At 43.3% G+C, this 12,875-nt stretch overlaps 1 protein-coding gene across 10 annotated transcripts in view; it reads left to right on the forward strand.

Moving 5' to 3' along the window:
* ank1a (ankyrin 1, erythrocytic a) overlaps positions 1-12,875 on the forward strand; it is an 81,833-nt gene that overhangs the window by 56,007 nt on the left and 12,951 nt on the right. For 7 of the 10 annotated variants that reach the window (XM_019861373.1, XM_019861363.1, XM_019861320.1 and 4 more), the window contains 19 exons: positions 283-381; positions 458-550; positions 638-710; positions 815-835; positions 2,277-2,397; positions 2,545-2,623; positions 3,048-3,160; positions 3,238-3,462; positions 3,641-3,795; positions 3,873-4,084; positions 6,596-6,800; positions 6,938-7,034; positions 7,374-7,602; positions 7,675-7,803; positions 7,883-8,002; positions 8,485-8,569; positions 8,740-8,814; positions 9,014-9,145; positions 9,248-9,400. In XM_019861373.1, the coding sequence (XP_019716932.1) occupies positions 283-381; positions 458-550; positions 638-710; positions 815-835; positions 2,277-2,397; positions 2,545-2,623; positions 3,048-3,160; positions 3,238-3,462; positions 3,641-3,795; positions 3,873-4,084; positions 6,596-6,800; positions 6,938-7,034; positions 7,374-7,602; positions 7,675-7,803; positions 7,883-8,002; positions 8,485-8,569; positions 8,740-8,814; positions 9,014-9,145; positions 9,248-9,400 (2,416 nt within the window). The remainder of the gene's footprint in view (positions 1-282; positions 382-457; positions 551-637; positions 711-814; positions 836-2,276; positions 2,398-2,544; positions 2,624-3,047; positions 3,161-3,237; positions 3,463-3,640; positions 3,796-3,872; positions 4,085-6,595; positions 6,801-6,937; positions 7,035-7,373; positions 7,603-7,674; positions 7,804-7,882; positions 8,003-8,484; positions 8,570-8,739; positions 8,815-9,013; positions 9,146-9,247; positions 9,401-12,875) is intronic. The other 3 variants (XM_019861344.1, XM_019861390.1, XM_019861338.1) reach the window with 2 other exon arrangements.

A 12,875-nucleotide genomic window follows, 5' to 3' on the forward strand; every position in this document is an offset into this window, starting at 1 on the left:
ATGGCCAGGGACATACCGTCAGCATTCATTTTTATGTGCAATGCTTTATAAACACAATGTACAACCGATTAATTTCAATCAGGCTTCTGTGTCAGGGTAAAATAAACATTTTCTGGTGTATGAGTGTGTAGTGACACATAGAGAAGCCCTAACAAAGGAAAAGGTAGAGATGTCGTGCATCATTCAGGGAATGCCATTAGTTCAATGTCATGCAGCTGTAGTTAGTGCATTAAGAAAGGAAGAAAGAAAGTGGTACTGATAACTGTCTCTTATCTTATCTAGCTTGGCTACACTCCCCTGCACCAGGCCGCCCAGCAAGGACACACAGACATTGTCACGCTGCTGCTGAAGCATGGAGCTCAGCCTAACGAGACAACAACGGTGAGCAGGACGGCACCTTTTCCTTCCCCCGTCACGAAACGTTACCGTGGGATCATTGTGTGTCTGTGTCCGTTAGAATGGGACGTCAGCACTCGCGATTGCCAAGAGGCTGGGCTACATCTCTGTGATTGACGTGTTAAAGCTTGTGACTGAGGAGACCGTTTCCATGGTGAGGAGGTCTGAAATCTCGGTATGACGCGGACAACGGTACGAACAAACTATTCAAATGTCCGTGTACTTTTTCTATGCCCCTCAGACAATCACGGAAAAACACCGCATGAGTTTCCCAGAAACGGTGGACGAGATACTGGATGTGTCCGAGGATGAAGGTATGACACGTCAGTTAAATAACAATACAGCCAGTTTGCTGTAAATTGAATTGAACTGGCCTCACAGTTCTTCTTTTTTTTTTACTGTTTTTTCACTTTTTTAGGCCTTGCGCAGCTTACATTAGGTATGCATGTCTTTTTTTCTCCATGTGTACCATTGGGAGGTTTACGTAATGAAGTACAGTATGCGTCTCCATTGCAAGCTCGTCCTCTCCATTGTTATCTTCTGCTAGCTTGTCTGTGCTGGTGTTCACTGTGGTATCCTCTCCGGTTTCTCACCGCCATGTGCACGTAGCCACACTGTCTGTCACCGTTACATGTCTCTGCAATAACACTCACTCACTAATTCGAATGTCTGTGGTATGAGAGCAACTATGCGTGAAAACAATGTTATGTAAAATGATGTAATAGGGTTGTTGATGTAGGTCTAATCGTGGCTAAATTTTGCATCACTGAGCACTTGTGGTAGACTTGATAACTGTCTAAAGTCTCAGTATTATAACCTGACTGCAACTTCCTTTTAGCCTCTTGTTTGTATTTACAAAGCTCCAATGTACACTGTTAGGATTCAGTTGTAGCAACTACTGTTTTATTATAGCATGTATTATATTAAAGACTTTGAAGTCTTATACCAATGCTGGGTCATAAAGTTAGTATTAGTATCTCGTATTTTAACTGGCTTTTACTGTTGCTCTAAATATCAAAGGAGTTTGCATGTTGTCCCCTTGCCTCCGTGGGTTTTGTCCGGGTACTCCGGTTTCTGTCCACATTTCCAAAACACGCATAGTAGGTTGATTGGACGCTCTAAATTGTCCCCAGGTGTGACTGTAAATGGTTGTTCGTCCCTGTGTGCCCTGTGATTGGCTGGCAACCAGTTCATGGTGTAGCCCTGCCTATTTCCCAAAGACAGATGCGATAGGCTCCAGCATGCCCGCGACCCTCGTGAGGATAAGCGGATCAGATAATGGAGAAAGAGATGGATAAATAACAAAAGAGGCTCAGGGGATGTTCAGAGGATGTATTAAATGTGATGACACTCATCTAGTATTTGCAGTATCCTAGACAAAATCCAGGACCCTCATGAAGTAATAATCCATATGAACAAGTGAACTGTGCACTTTTTTCAGATGGTAGCTGACATGGTCAAAAATGATATTTTTCATTACTTTTGAACAAAAAAAACAATATGGTCATGTTTTGGAAGGGTAAGTAATGAATTTTACTGACATTAGATTTTGATGCCGTCCCCTCTGTTCTGAAGACTTTATGTTTATCGTAATCATCTTAATGTGTCATCATTCTTGTAGTCTTGACCACATTTATCATGCCTATCATTTGATGAGGCAATGTTTCATCGTTGAAGTGTTCGTTGTCATGTTACTACTTGCATGAACAAGATCCACGTCACTCATGCTTCATCTCACCCGGTTTCCATGATGTCTAACCCTTCAAACGGCTGATTAACACCTTGCCCTTTTCGCTCTCTCTCACTGTCTTTCCCATTTTTGCGGTTTGACCAACCTGACCTCGGTCTGTTGGCTCTCTTTGGCATGTTGTTCTATGAAGGAGAGGAGCTCCTGGGGACAGAAGGGGCCAGGTACATGAAGATGGATGACATGAAAGACCATGATGACGATTTCCTCTCCCCCAAGAAATCACTGGAGTACGAGAGAGGGCTGGGCACAGCGTAAGGGGGCTGTGGGAAACAGGGGAAAGAGCCAAACCGGATACCAGGGGACTCAACTTGGATTTACTTATGAAATAAAAAACACTAGAGCACCAGCTAAATGACCTCCATCTGAAATTTTTGGGTTGTTTGTATCTCATTCAACAGAAATTACTCACCAGCCATTCCCAGGATTCCCCGCGTTTCACCCGAGACTGTGATCCTGAAAGAACACGAGCTCGATCAGGTTGAGCACATGCATGAATTGACCGTCACATATTTGGCATGAGAGGATCTTTTTCATCTAAATTCATCACTAATTCATGAACAAGGTCACTTTGCATACTCGTAATTTGTTGAAATGTCTTTTAATGTCGTGCATCATTTAATAGTGTTGGAGTCCATTGAAGCTCATTGGTGTGGCAGTTTGCAGTGATGTAAAACTGTACGCTATCACGGAACTTTCTTTTCTGGTAGTAAACATTACAAAATAAATTCCACTCTGACAATGTGAATCATTACATTATCCACCAAACATAACATTTGAAGACAGATTTCAGTGTTAGATTTTGGGGGGATTATGTTAAATTCTGTCTGCGTCTACTATTTGCATGTCAAACATATTGCAGCGTTGGTTTACCGGTTTCATGATCAGTTTGTTCTGTCTGCAGCACACTCCACTTCCACTGCCAAAAGAGTATGATGAAGACTCTCTGATTCCCAGCAGCCCAGCAACTGAAACATCCGACAATGTCAGCCCAGTCGCCAGTCCCATACACACAGGGTCAGCTCAGCACAACGTTTAACAACCCTAAACTGTGATCAGGATGTGAAAAGAAATTGTATGTTGTCCGGCGACAGGTTTCTGGTCAGTTTTATGGTGGATGCCCGAGGCGGCTCAATGCGAGGCAGTAGGCACAATGGTCTGCGGGTCATTATTCCCCCAAAGACCTGTGCGGCTCCCACCCGCATCACCTGTCGCCTGGTGAAGCCGCAGAAGCTCACAAGTCCACCTCCGCTTGTGGAGGGAGAGGGCCTGGCCAGCAGAATCATCTCCCTCGGCCCAGCCGGCATGCAGTTTCTGGGGTAAGGACGAAATTGGTCTTCCTGGTTGCTTTGTTTTAGCCAAAGCGTTGCAGAGCAGGTGGGCTGGGGTATCCCACCAGGATATGTTGGATTTAAAATTGTTCAAACACCCACTACACACAAATAAAAAAAATAAAATGACGTGAAGAAGTTTTCATAAAATAATGTCGTGTGACAGGCCGGTGATTGTGGAGATCCCTCACTTTGCGGCTCTGGGTCGTGGCGACCGCGAGCTTGTGGTGCTGAGGAGTGAGAATGGATCTGTATGGAAGGAACACCGCAATCGCTATGGTGACGAGGTTCTTGAAACCATTCTCAATGGGATGGACGAAGGTGAGAATTTTTCCACTCTGTGTGCATGACCACAGCCTGATGCACGATCATTTCATTTGGTCATTTTCTTTTGTCAGACTTGGAAAGTCAGGAGGAACTTGGGAAGAAGCGAATTCGCCGCATCATCTCAACTGATTTCCCGCTTTATTTTGCCGTTGTGTCGCGGGTCCAGCAAGAGAGCGACCTGATTGGGCCTGAGGGGGGTTCCTTGACGAGCAAACTGGTGCCGCTGGTCCAGGCCACATTTCCCGAGACGGCGGTCACCAAGCGAGTCCGTCTGGGACTGCAGGTGAGATGGGACGATGAGGAGAAGGAAGGAAGGACGACAGAATCATGAAAGAAAAGCCTGTTGGATATATTCGTCCTCATGTCCGCTATTGCCTTGCATGCTTGTGATTTTATTTTGCTGTCACCATCGCACAGTGCATGCACTTTGCACCTTTATCCTAGTAAGCTACTTTGTGGCCTTGTGTTTTGTTTTTTTTTTTCTCATTTCCTTACTCATGCACTGTATGGACATAAATTGGGGGACATTTTGGGGATGTAAAAATGGAAGAAAATGTTTTCTTCATCCAGAATTTGTGTCAGAGGTGACCGATGTTGGAACTCGAGGGCATTCTGTGTTATGATTGAGTTCTTTTCCTCAATTCATCTGGGCCTCACTTTGTGCACTGGGACATATTTGTGCTGCAACAGAAAATGACCCATCCAATCGGTTTCAACAAAGTTGGAAGCACAGAATAGTGTTCAAAATGTCTTGTAAGGGAAATAACATTTGTACTGACCCAATAGTTATGTCCATATATATATATGGTCATATATTCCACTATTGTTCTTTATGATTTTGATTTCAAGTATTTTGAGAATAGGTGGCCTCATGCATGTGTCCCCGACAAAAACTTGACCTCTTTATTGGACCTTGAATCTCCTGTATGTGTTTGCTCACTCCAATGATCAGCTGGACCAGACACATTGGTGGAAATTTAAAAACACCAGCTACACAACTGCAATAGTCAGAAAATCTTGTTGATCATTTTATTAGAACCATGTACAGTGGAATTTAGAATAGATTTATCAGTCCAATTATCTGATTCATACTGTTGGGTACAAAAATTTTAATATGAGAAATCTAATTTTAAATCTTGTTTAAGCAGTACAGTAACCAACCATTTCTTTTCTTTTTTTTTTTTCAAGCTAGTATGGAACAAATTATCAGATTTCTGAAGTGCAATTTTTTTTTTTAATTTTGTCCAAATACTGATGAACCCGAGTTCACAAATATGACTATAAGGGAAAGCAATGTCAGTTATAGATATTAATATAATGTCTGAATATATAACTGTAAATAAATGAAATGATAGACTAGGGATGGTCAACTGAAATGATGGGGCCACAATTTTTCGTTAGTGCTACTGCGGGACCGCATAGAACCACACACATCCTCACCAGATCTATGATAAAAATGTAATTTTTAATGAGGACAAAATATGGCTTTTTTTAAAACCAACTTGCAGAAGAGTACCATTATCGTCATATATTTTAACTTTCAAATACACACTGAAAAAACTACCAAAAATAAGCACATACTGTGATTTCCTCCCACTCCCCAGTACAAAGGTCTCTCTTGCATAAAAATTCCCATTCAAAGATGGCACAAAAGTGCTGATCAGCAAACCATGAAGGAGAAGAATTAATTTTGTGCATTTTCACAAAAATCAACTTCCTCAAAGATTTTCAAATTATATTACCTAGGGATCCAAAATAAGTTTTTTTTTCCCCCAGAAGAAAATATCCCTCCTCCCCCTCTCTACCACTACTTTAAATAGTATCATTTGTCAGAAGTACACCTCTGTAGAGGACCTACACTTTGTACACTCTTTGAAAAATGAGAGCACCACTGCCACCTACTGTAGTGAATGTGCAACTACACTTTATTTTAATACAGCAAAAAAAAAAAAAAAAAACATGTTCCCTGGGTTTGCACGCGCTCACCCTGACATTACACCGCACCCCTATTTGAGAAGGTCTGCGCCAGACATTATTAAAGTGTCAATAAACAGACCAATGTCGGTCTATTTGAAACATCTGTTGTTATTCGTCTGATAGTTAGCGTGCATCCCTGAATACTACTGTACCATATGTTTTTCCTGCATGTTATTCCAATCCTCAAATTACCAGTCTGGCTAACTCACCTGTGTAAACAGTGTAGTGTAATGCACTAAAGTTGGTCCTGAAAGCGTTCCCTCTCTAAGAGTGGACGAGGGCCACATGCGTCTCGCAGGCCGCCAGTTGCCCATCCCTGTGGTAAACACATCATGTGCCTAATGTTTGTTAGACACCAAAATGTATATATAGATAGCCTAATGAATTATTCCTAACTTAAAACTACCACTCATGTTGTAAAATCAATAGGAAAATGGTAAATGACTGAAAATAAAATGAATGCAGTTCTAAGTTTCAGCACACACTCTTAAGTTTAATGTTTATGTTGCTGTTTTGGTCATGTTTTATGTTTCTTCTTTGTTGGCAAAATATATACAAACCTTTGATATCAAATCTCACGTAATAAAAATGTTTTATTATCTCACACAGTTTGGTTTGATTTTTGTCTATGCTTATAATAAGCAATCTTAGTTTAGATTTCTGTTATTTACTCTGTTCTCATGTTTTTCCCTTCCCATCTTGCCTCACGTCAACTCATGACTCTTTCCTGCTATCCCTTCCACATTTGCACATTGTGCTTCATCACTTCTGCACCGTTGTGGTGTTCCACCCCTGCATCACTGACATTTGACCTCAGGCTCAGCCCGTTCCAGATGAGTTGGTTGCTAAGCTGCTTGGTAACCAAGCCAACTTTAGCCCCGTGGTGACGGTGGAGCCTCGGCGGCGAAAATTCCACCGACCCATCGGCCTCCGCATCCCCCTGCCTCCGTCCTGGCGGGAGAGCCCCCGAGACTCCGGGGAGGGGGATACCACCAGTCTGCGCCTGCTTTGCTCTGTCATAGGTACTTCATGTTCCTTCTACTTGGCAGGAGGACTAGTTGTTGGTCCGAGCTTTCATGGAACCTTATATCATTTTAAGGATTGCAAATATTTTGATGCGTTATCTGTATTCACCTCAATCTCATCTTGTCCTTCTTAGGTGGGACAGCTGCAGCCCAATGGGAGGACATCACTGGCACCACTAAGCTTATCTACGCAAACGAATGTGCCAGTTTTACAACCAATGTATCTGCACGGTAAGTTCACTTGGTTGCAATGTATGCACCCACCAGTACCCACGGGCGACAACATTAGATATACTTGCGCATGAGCTGGAGCTAAAATGACATCTTCAAAGAACAGATAATGCTCATTTTCTTGACCATAAATGTCAAGCATGGTTCATTCAGCAAAAAATAAACTTTCCAAAAGCTTTATTAGCTGTACAGGAAAAGTAATTGACAATTCAACATCGCAAACTGAGCCCTGCCACGATTTGTGAAAAAAATGCTGTTGTTTATGCCCTTCTAAAAATGTCGCTAATTGCCGATATAGGCATGTATATCATCAATTTTTTTTTTTTTGGTGCCTCAAAGGTTCTGGCTGGCGGACTGTCCTCGTACAGCAGAGTCTGTCTCCTTTGCCAACCTTCTCTACAAAGAGCTGTCAGCCGTACCTTACATGGCAAAGTTTGTGGTTTTCGCCAAGATGAACGAGTTACGCGAAGGTCGCCTGCGCTGTTACTGCATGACAGACGATAAGATGGATAAAACCCTGGAACAGCATGAGAACTTCACCGAGGTGGCCCGCAGCAGGGACATTGAGGTCGGTTGATCAAAACTGTAAAAGCATCGCTTCACAACACACAATATTTACGAATCTTACTTACTCTCACAGGTGATGGAGGGAATGCCGCTTCACCTGGAGTGTTCCGGCAATCTCGTACCAGTGCGGAAGGCCACCCAGCAGCCTCGCTGCTTCAGCTTCCAGGCCTTCAGAGATAACAGACTTCCTGTCTCTGTTAAGGTGCCAACATGTGCAGTGAAACTGTTCTTGTACAGCACGAGAGTGTGTCTTCATTGCTCCTTTGGTGCTTGTGTGCAAGGTGAGAGACAGCAGCAAAGAGCACACTGGTTTCCTGTCTTTCCTTCGCAAGACCACCAAGTATGAAGACAGTCAACATGTGTTGTGTAACCTCAACATTACCATGCCTCCATGTGTCAAGGTACAAATCAGAGCCAGCTCGCTTCTCCATCTGTCTCTGGCAGTCGCGATTGTTCTGAGAGGGAAGCTCAGCATCCTCACCAAAAAGTGGTGAAATATGTACTGCTGTCTGTCTATATGATTGACTAAAAATACACTAGAATGACTTCATCTTTTGTTCATAATCAGCTACTGATGATTATGAACTTCCTTCTCATTGCCCGCTGCACCACGGTGCTTGCCACAGCCGAACACCGAGCGACTACAGCTTCAGTGGGCTATGCCATTTCGTAAAACTGGCCATACATTGGATAAATGCGGGGTTTTATCCCGCTTTTGGCGTCTCCGGGGGTCTACAGGGCGGATGCTCAGTTTCTGCATGATGATTGGATGATCTGTTTGAGGCGGAGCTGAGCATACCCCCTCATTTGAATGACCAGCACCCGCCAGTGTGTCTTGTCGAGATCTTTATACCATGTTGACTGTTGTGTACTTGATTGATAGATTATTGGAAGTGAAGACCGGAGACGAACTTTGACCCCGCTGGCTCTAAGAGAAAGATACAGTGCACTGAACGAACCCGCCATGGGTAGGAATCACCCAATCCAATTGCACATATTTAGTCAAAAATGTCCTTGCTGTGAAATAAGTTGCTTCAATTTACCTAGTTTCAATATGTTTGTGGTAGCGCTGCCAAATCAACTTAATAAGCAAAAACAGCCAATTTGGGTTTTTTTTGGTCACATGTGTAACTTGCAGCATCAATGAGCGCCATGGAGAGGACTGAACTAAAGATGGCCGTGATCGCGGAACAGTTAGGACTGAGCTGGGCCGGTAAGTCAACAGAAATGTTGTGCGTGTTGCTTTTCGTCTTTGAAAACCAACTGTGTTCACCTCGTCTCATCATCGTGTCTCCCTCTGTGCTCATTCAACAAACTCAAAATTGTTTAGGTGGATAGCGGTCATCCCTCTATGCACATAGGCAGAAACAAGGTTCTTGTAATGCGCTTATCTTGCGATTCATTCTCCTTAGAGTTGGCTCGTGAGCTTCAGCTGAGTGTGGATGACATCAATAAGATCCGCGTGGAGAACCCCAACTCCCTGCTGGAGCAGAGTTCCGCGCTACTCAACTTGTGGGCAACTCGTGAGGGCAAGAGAGCCAAAAGTCCGTGCAGGCTGCTCCAAATCGCTCTCTCGTCACATTCACCGTCCGGCTTCCGATTGTCCTGACAGTCCTCTGTTTGTGTGTCGGCTTGCGCCGCTGCAGTGGAGACCTTGTATGCAGCCCTGAAGAGTATCGACCGCATGGACATCGTCACCATGCTTGAGGGCCAACCAGCACAGCCTCCCCGACAAGGCTCTCGTGAACTCGGCAGACGACATCATGAGAGGGAGCACCTCTCTCCTGCCATGACCAATGGTGAGTGCTCCTCACCAAGTTTGACTGTGTACCATCTTACCTCCCTCCCTTCCATCCTCTGAAGCCCTCTCCGAATCCCCCTCTCTTATTTCCCTGCTTATCTAACGCGTACGAATGCTGCCTTGAGACTTTTGCAGGATGTAACCGCAGCAAAATGCTCATGGACTCAGGACACTCCTACTGCCATTCAACCCCAGCAGTGCCTTCCACTATAAAGCATTTATTTACACTCGTTAGATAGAGCTGAAGCTGAATCTAATGAGATCAAATACAAGAATTGTCTCCACAAATGTTTTGATAAGCTGCAAGCATTCACCACCTACGCATTCCTGCATCATATTGCAGCACGTTGTTGCACATGATGCAGACCATTCACCGATCCCAAGTGTTGCCTGACGAGCAAAAGTCAGTACATCCGGTGGTCCTTTACTCCTTTTTCTTGTGGTTTCGTTGACACGTGCCTTCCATCCTATTGACTCCATTTTCACCGGTGGAAAGTTGGCCACTCCTGGCTGGCGCAATTGTGTGAAAACTGGAGACAATGTAACGAGATGTAACCGTGCAGCAGAAACCAAAGCCAAAGAAAGGAAGAGATCATTCAGATCACATCAGATGTGAACCTGATTGCCATCTCGTCTTGTCCCATTTGCCTCCCAAAGGCATTTTCAGCTCTGTCAAAGTAATTAATGTCATTAGGAGTAATACAATAAAATGACATGGTTTTTCTTTTTTCAAAACTGTCATTAAAAGCAATTACATCCCTCTTAAATTAAAGTTTTTTTACTTTTAAATAGATCAGGTTGTGCATACTAAACTAATTATTGACTTCATGGAGATCATGTGTCAGGGTTGTGTCGGTCGGTTCTAATTTTATGCCTGGTGCAAGTGTTGTGCGAGGCGCGGATCGTGTCTTTTGACATGAACGGGTACAGCAAGGATACAAAGGAAAACACGTTCTTTTAAAAATATCCATAGATATTATATGGAAGTATATTTAAAAAAATAACTACAGGAAATTAGGGTGCTTGCTTTACTTTTTGTCTGACGATGCTCCTGCTAAGATCCTTCACAGTTAAGACAGTCGAAACTACATAGAGAGAATAAAATGTACCCTCTGATTCTGGAGAGACTTTGCCGTTGAATTTTGATGAACTCGTCATGCCCGATGTTGCATGAAGTTTCTTTTGAACCAATAATGCTGTTGGTGAACTGAATGTCATTTTGGAAGCCCTGTTGTCCTTCCCTGTGAATATGTCCTCCTCTTTTTCTGTGGACATGTCATTTGCAGCCTCACTCGTCCTCCTCCTTACTGCTCTCCGAACTCCGACCTCCTGCCGACCTCGTGTTGACCTCTGACCCATATTTTTTCTTTGATTTACTTGCGACGTTTTCGTGCATTTTTCTTTTGCGATTTTTTTTATTTCTTGCTTTTTTTTTTTTTTTCCTTTGGTAAGAGTCTTGAAACTCCCACGTTTGTAAGTGTCCGCTCTGTGAATGATCCACATCACACAGTCTGTGTGCACTCAGTGGCCAATGGGAGAGGGGAGGTGACCCTCGCTCTCTCCCCTACTTTGCTTCTATGTTCATCACCCTCTCCTTTCTATTTATTATCCCCCCCGACAATGTCCTCCCCCTTGCCCAACGAGCCTTGCATGTGCATGCCTCCACTGCATTTGCACACTCATAGTTGCATTTGAGCCGAACGAGTTAAGATCTCTAACAACGCATTGAAACTGGATCTCACGGTTACCTTTGCATGGCATGACTACGGTGAATGTTCCTTTCTGTCCTCGGTGGTCTTCATATGGGGGGGGTGAAAAAAGGTGGCGAACCTTTTTTGTAATCAATGGCAAGAGTCTGTTGTGTTCATGAATGAATGTTGTGCTTTTGTGACTGATTCACCGTTACGGGTGAGCATTTGATGGAGTGTTTTGTGCAACCAATCAAAGTGTTGTATTGTGTGCAGTAACGCGTTGGTTTCAATTTCATGTTGCACCCCCTCCCCTACTCGACACACCTCATCCACCCCAACTTTAAATACGTCCTTGTTAATCTTGTTAATCAATCTGTTTGGCTCATCTTCGTGTTTGTATTCGAGCCAGTCCTGCTTCATGTCCTCCCATCAGTGTGCCATGTCATCACTTTATTTCTGTATCATATATTTACAATGCCTTGCAAAAGTCTGCAAAAAAAGGCCATTGTTAGATTTTTGTTAGGCAAGGCAACGCAAATTTTATTGATATTTCATACACAAGGTACCCCTTTGTGCGACACTCAACCAAAAGCGCAACACCTAAAATTATTGATAAAAAGAGCAGCTCAAGGCATTCAAAGGCAAAGCAAAGGGAAAAGTAGATTATTAACAGAACACACATTGACAACATTTAAATGCATCTATCATAGATTCAAAGACATTTACAAGTTCAGGAAAGAAATCATTCTTGTCAGTAAAGAGAGAGTCATTGGGTGACAATGCAAATTCCAGTCGTGTTTGAGAGTGTGAGGAAGGAGTTAAATCCAGCAGCGGGCGGGACCCGAGGGTTTGGGCAGACCAAGTTAAAATTAGCCTCCAGATTGTGACTACAAAGTAGTAAAGCATGTTCCAATGATGTCAAAGTGGTTGAATGAATGAAATTAAATGTTTGCGGCACACCCTTATCTCGATCCTCTGGTCCGGATCCAGAATGTATCGTATTCCCTTGACCCGTGCACCGTGTGCCTTTCTCAAAGTTTGTGGAAATCTTTAATCCTGCTAACTGTACATGTCTTTCTATTACCAGCTCATTTAAATAAGAAAGCAAGTGAGACTTTTGCACAGTAATGTACATTTCCCATCGGTTTCACTGTGTTGCCTTCCAGTCTCAAGTCTTTTATTGATCACGCAGTCAATTACGTCTGTTTTGCAGATGTTTTTTTTCCAGTATCTTTTGATTTATTTCCAGGAAGAGGGCAAGTTAGATAACTACTGTTCTGCATTTAATATGCTGCATTGCAGACTGCTGTGAAAAAAACCCCCCCGATGACCTCAAAAACTGGTCTGATATTTTGTAATACCAAGAAATACAGATACATATACTTTACGACCTTCGCTCCATTTTTACTGTAAACTATTAACATCAACATTGGGAATGGTAATTACATTCCTATTTGATTTCCAATCACAACACTATTGTGTGTAAATGGAATAGCACATGATAACAGTGTGAGACCCTTTAGAATGAGTTTCAAATTTTTAGACTGAATGCAAAGAGCAACAGGCACTTGTCACTGTGATTACGTTGCAGCTGTTTGGAGTATGAGAGTTAGTGTAGCTTGGAGGTCACAAGGTCGTTGAGGTCGCAAGTTGTCTCAGATGTCTGCTGCACTCTCAGCAGTGCTTGAGCATGAAGTGAATGAAACGCTGACGCTTATCTCTTGCTCGTTTTCTGCTGTGCATGAAGGCCTAGTTGTGGTGGTGGGGGTGGGTGGGGGGTGG

The sequence above is a fragment of the Hippocampus comes genome, unplaced genomic scaffold (assembly GCF_001891065.2).
Source record: "Hippocampus comes isolate QL1 unplaced genomic scaffold, H_comes_QL1_v1.1 scaffold147, whole genome shotgun sequence".
NCBI classification, from domain to species: domain Eukaryota; kingdom Metazoa; phylum Chordata; class Actinopteri; order Syngnathiformes; family Syngnathidae; genus Hippocampus; species Hippocampus comes.